Source organism: Oncorhynchus kisutch, linkage group LG13, assembly GCF_002021735.2.
Source record: "Oncorhynchus kisutch isolate 150728-3 linkage group LG13, Okis_V2, whole genome shotgun sequence".
Taxonomy (NCBI): domain Eukaryota; kingdom Metazoa; phylum Chordata; class Actinopteri; order Salmoniformes; family Salmonidae; genus Oncorhynchus; species Oncorhynchus kisutch.
This window is the reverse complement of record NC_034186.2, coordinates 74,461,983-74,467,934: the sequence shown is the minus strand read 5'-3', so window position 1 is coordinate 74,467,934 and position 5,952 is coordinate 74,461,983. Positions and strand designations below refer to the sequence as shown.

Sequence of the window (5,952 nt, the reverse complement as noted above, 5' to 3'; positions counted from 1 at the left end):
TCGAAATTGAGCTCAGGTTCATCCTGTTTCCATTCATCATCCTTGAGATGTTTCTACAACTTGATTGGAGTCCCCTGTAATAAATTCAATTGATTGGACATGATTTGGAAAGGCACACACCTGTCTATAAAAGGTCCCACAGTTGACAGTGCATATCAGAGCATAAACCAAGCCATGAGGTTGAAGGATTTGTCCGTAGAGCTCCGAGACAGGATTGTGTCGAGGCACAGATCTGGGGAAGGGTACCAAAAAATGGAAGAAGTTTAGAACCAACAAGACTCTTCCTAGAGCCTAGGGTTTCAATGCCCCAATTACATGTTCATTATTGAACCCTCTGTTCCCCCATGTTTGTTTGTGAGTGGTTGTTTTTATGTAATATGGTCCGTTTATGTGGGCTCGCTTAGTTTGTATTGTGTTTGTTTATTTTGAGTAAAATACGTTTATTTACTCATGTCTACTGTCCTGCGCCTGACTCCTCTACACCAGCTACACACAGACCACATTACAGCTGGTTGACTTGACTAACATATAAGACGAACTGGCACAGAGAGACAGGGATAAATACACTGGGGAAAATAAGCGACACCTGAAGGGGGTGGAGATAATAACAGGAACAGGTGAAACAGATCAGGGCGTGACAGAAACAAGATTGCAAGAAACCAAGATTGCACTCTGGCCTGAATGCCAAGTGTTACTTCTGGAGGGAACCTGGCCCCATCCCTACGGTGAAGCATGGTGGTGGCAGCATCATGCTGTGGGGAAAATGTTCAGCAGCAGGGACTGGGAGACTAGTCAGGATCGAGGGAAAGATGTGCAGAGAGATCTGTGATGAAAACAAAGCTCTGAGTAAAGGGACTGAATACTTATGTAAATGTGATATTTCAGTTTTACATTTTTGTATAAAAACCTGTTTTTGCCCTGTCATTATGGGGTATTGTGTGTCGATTGATGAGGGGGGAAATGGTTTCATCCGTTTTACAATAAGGCTGTAATGTAACAAAATGTGGAAAAAGGTCAAGGGATCTGAATACTTTCCAAATGCACTGTATGAACCCTCCCTTTATCACCTCTCCACCTCCATGACCCTCTACCACCTCTCTCCCGCCAGGCGTGCTCCGATGCCCCTTGGGATGCGCTCAGGTCGCAGGGCGTTGGTGGATGATCTGTCGTGTGAGAACTCTGACTCGGAGGAGCCCCCCCCCTCCCCGACTCCTTCTTCTGGTACTGGCCCCGGAACTGGCCCCGGCACCCCCACACCCCCCTCTGAAAACAACAGTCTGGGCCCCCCCCCACCATACAGCCTCAACGACACTGAGTAACACACACACAAACACACACGCATACATACAGATACATACTCACACAGACGCATTGGCCTGCATACATGTATATGTACACATAGGCCTGCATACATGTATATGTACACATAGACCTGCATACATGTATATGTACACATAGGCCTGCATACATGTATATGTACATACAAATACACCCTCACATAGACTGACCTACTGATCCTGCACTTCTTTAAACTCTTTCCTCTGCAGTCCAAACTAGAACAGGGAGCAAACACACTCACACACACTCTCTCTCTCTCACACACACACACACACACACAATTTAAGGGGGGAAGAGGATTTGTTGATGATTCGTGAGCAAGAATATGGACTGTAATCTCACTGGGGGAAACTTCATCTCCCAGACATCTGAGGGAAAGTGAATTATATCAGCATAGCCATGTTCTATTATTATGATACTGTATTATGCTTCAAATGGCAGAAATAAGATGGCTACTGGCCACTCAATGTAAGGCCATGTTTAACCCTTTGAGGAACTCTGACAATATTCCACTTGTGTTTAGCATTCTAGTTGAGGACATCGCAAAGGGCTGCTAATTGTTCTAGAATGCTGTAGAATCCTGGAATAAAATGTTCCACTCCTCAAAGGGTTAATGACAATCTGCATGTTTGGGAAGACATTTTGCAAGACTAGAGAAACACACACACACACATGCACACACACACACACACACACACACACACACACACACACACACACACACACACACACACACAGGGGACTGATTCATGTTTCTATGTATGTAGTCCCTCTGTCAGTGTGTGTCTTGGAAAAGGTAATCGCTCATTGACTGCTAGTGTGAAAGACAGCTGATATGCTCTTCTGTCTTTTAACAAGCCTGGGAGAAGCTCCCATGAGTTGTTCATCTTTCTCTCTCTCACTTCAATTTCAATTTAAGGCCAAGTTGTTATTTTAAAATGTATTTTAGAAAACAAACACAGAATGTCTGTGAAGTATTTTAGGATATATTACTAATTTGTTTGTAGTTTGAATTAGGTCATTTATGGGGGAAATATCAATCAGGGAAGAGGGTTAATAAGTGAGAGAGAAATGAAAAATGAAAATCAACCTTGCTGTTGTATGCACAACGAAGAATGAAGCCAGCGTCAAGTTTCTATAGAAAAAGACTGATGATATTTCACTCCATCATCACACATACTGGTGAAACTGGCTAGGGCATAAACACCGGCATCATCGTAGACCTTATCAATCCATCTTATGATTGTCATAAGATGATGAAATGTTTCTATCTTTTGTCATGAGAAGCGATGACAACCAAACATGTTGTTGCAGTTGCATCAAACACTATTGCAAAACAAACCATGCAGTCTGTCTTCAGGTGCTGTGCTCTGATCTGGGTTATCTAGACATTCATTGACTTTTTTGGATTGAGACAGATAGGTAGTTACTGTAGTTAGGCCAATGGATTGCATAGGTAGGTATACAGTAGGTAGATAGATACTGTAGGTAGATATACAGTAAGTAGATAGTTTCTTTAAGTCTTTAACATATCGCTTCTTATAAATACAGGCAGTTGAATCTATGTCATTTATATCAGTCTGAATATGAGCAAAATCCTCCCATTATTTATTGCCGCTGGTTGTTTTTTGTATTGTTTCCAGTCTGTTCAGACATATCATTGGTAGATGACATACTGGTATGGTGTCACTGGCACTGATGGAAAGGAAGGCAGGGCCTCACACATACTGCAACCATGGCAATAGAGAGAGGTTAAGAACAGAATCACAATTACTAGGTAGATTGTGGTTAACAACATCTGTCTATCTATGTAGACTTGTGTTGTTGAATAATTCCTGGATGGGGTATTGGTTGTTCTATTTGACAGTGTATCAGGATGTTAGGGAAGTTTGTAGGTCTTGGTTAGTAGGGAATGCACTGGAAATATATTGGACAGAGAGATGACAGACATTTAAGACAGTAACCAACACTACATCAGAACTCACCTGTGGAGCAGGACACTGGAATCTCTTACACAGAACAGGAACATGTGAAAGTTGAAGACGTAATGTTGGTGTTTTAAGACTGCTAGTCATTCTCAACATATCATAAGCATCCATATCTTTTGTGTTTATCAAACAGACATATTGTACATTGTAATATTGTTTTTTTTTATTCATTCATTGTGTAATATATTTATGGAACAAAGCTTTTGTGTTTAACCAAATGGTGGGCGTATGGATGAGAAAAGGGACTTATTGTATACGTAGTAGAATAGAATAGATTCAAGTAGAGTAGTATGGCGGAGACGGGTGTTGGAGGAATTTCCACTGTCATCCATAGAATTACCCTCTGGAATAACAGACCAAAGTGGAGGACTTTTTCCAGCAACTTCCGTTGAGTTCATTGTCTTCAGATCTGTCGTATGAAGCACCAAGAAAACCCTGTTTCTACCCGGAATTTCTGTATAGATCATTCTAGAACAGTAACGCTCTAGGCTTCCCTCCCCTTGTATCATAATAGTGTTTTTGCGGAAGTCATAAGGGGTCGAATCTTCCAAAGTGTTGTCTTTTCTTTAAAGTGACAGACAGGGAGATTTCTAGCCAGTTAGAAGATATGGTTTTAGAGGATACATGCCCCGCCCCCTTTAATCTCCAACAACATTCACCATTCATTCAAGTTTAACAAGTGCAAAACCTTTTGTTAGTGTATATTGTTTATATTTGAACTCCTCTCAGCCCCAGAACCTCTCTGCCTGACACAGCAGAAGTCTGTACAGAGAATAAATATCCTGTCCACATACTGTTCTTACAGACACACGACACCTTGACATAGGGACGTTTCGCTGCTCAGTCTAGTTAAACACTATGTATTTGCATGGCGGTGCATTCCATTGATTATAGCATTGGCCGCATAGTCTCCCGGTTGTCTGCTCTTGTACAAGGAAGAGTATTTATCTCCCTCCACATAAGACTAGGACATTCCCATTGAAAAGCATGCAGGGTTGAACAACTAAAAGGTTGTTTAAAGAGCAAAGTTACAGTTCCCCATCATTATCTCATGTCAAGCTTGACACAGTGGAGAGCAAAGTTACAGTTCCCCATCATTATCTCATGTCAAGCTTGACACAGTGGAGAGCAAAGTTACAGTTCCCCATCATTATCTCATGTCAAGCTTGACGCAGTGGAGAGCAAAGTTACAGTTCCCCATCATTATCTCATGTCAAGCTTGACACAGTGGAGAGCAAAGTTACAGTTCCCCATCATTATCTCATGTCAAGCTTGACACAGTGGAGAGCAAAGTTACAGTTCCCCATCATTATCTCATGTCAAGCTTGACGCAGTGGAGAGCAAAGTTAGAGTTCCCCATCATTATCTCATGTCAAGCTTGACACAGTGGAGAGCAAAGCCAAGATCCCTTTGGATCATTTTCATGACAGTACTATAGAAACAGTCAGATCTTCAGAACTAGCAGCCTAATGAGGACATGGGATCTTTGAATTAACAATGAGTTCTATTAGTATTTTGATTACAGAAAAAATGACGACATGTATTTGGTCTTTTTTTTCTTCCTCTTCATGTGATTTATTTGGCAAAATGTACTTTTTTTGTAAGTTACTGTAAATGCTGCACTTTACATATGCACCAATAGAGGGCAGACTCCGGCAGTATCAGTGGCTGGCATTGGTTCACAGTCAGTCCCATCTCTCTGGAGATGATGCAGATTTTATATGTAAATCTAACTGATTTGTCAAAGATCTGAGCAGATGTTTTAAATGTTATTTGGATGCAAACTGTCACTTTAAAGTTGTGAAAATTAAGATCACTACATTTTAAACTATCTAGGTTTGGTCTTCAGGGGAAGTAGTAGGAAGGTTGGTTTGAGGTTAAAGGTTAAAGGCTGACCCCTGGAATGAAGTGTCTGTGCCGCTGTAGAGAGACCAGTGCTTTTTCAAAGGTGTTATAATTATTATATTATTTTGTTTTCTTTCTTTTATGGCTTCTGTGGAAATTGATCATTTTGGAAATGTGTTGTTTATTATCATTTTTTGTTGATGATGCTGTAATTATAAAACTTATCTGACTGGGGTGAACTTTAATATATGTTGTTGGTTTTGACATTTTGTGTGTTTCAATTTGTGAACACTCAGTTACATGTACACATTTACTGTAATTTAATGTAAGGAGAGACTAACACTGACTTATTTAATACGTTTCACCATTTATCAATAAGTTAACATGACACACATAAAGAAGTGAATACAGTAATACAGTCAAACCACAATATATCATTTATAAGGTGAAGTATCATTCCCCCTTGTTAGTGGCACTGCAGCGAATTTGGGCAGTAGCGCGACCCACTACTCACACTGATGGGCCCCCATGATATCAGTGAACAGCCAATCATCTTCCAGGAGCGGGGTCAGAACCTGATGTGGATGAAAGGTGTGAACTGGGGCCGGGAAGGATCTGGCCACTCCCTCAAAGGGAATACACCTCTGATTCATATCATCATTCACCAATGAGAAGGTACCATCTTGTTGGGGACAAGACCTCTGAAGGATGTTGGGGTCTGGGAAGTCACAAGGGTAGCCTACAGAGGTGGACAGTTGGTTTGGGTTCATATTTAAACAGG

The 5,952-nt window shown here is 41.1% G+C and overlaps 1 protein-coding gene across 3 annotated transcripts in view; it reads left to right on the top strand.

The window, feature by feature from the left end:
* myh14 (myosin, heavy chain 14, non-muscle) overlaps positions 1-5,435 on the top strand; it is a 75,827-nt gene extending 70,392 nt beyond the window's left edge. For all 3 annotated transcript variants that reach the window (XM_031787333.1, XM_031787335.1, XM_031787334.1), the window contains one exon: positions 1,109-5,435. In XM_031787333.1, the coding sequence (XP_031643193.1) occupies positions 1,109-1,319 (211 nt within the window). In that variant the 3' untranslated portion in view covers positions 1,320-5,435. The remainder of the gene's footprint in view (positions 1-1,108) is intronic.
* The last annotated feature ends 517 nt before the right edge of the window (positions 5,436-5,952 follow it).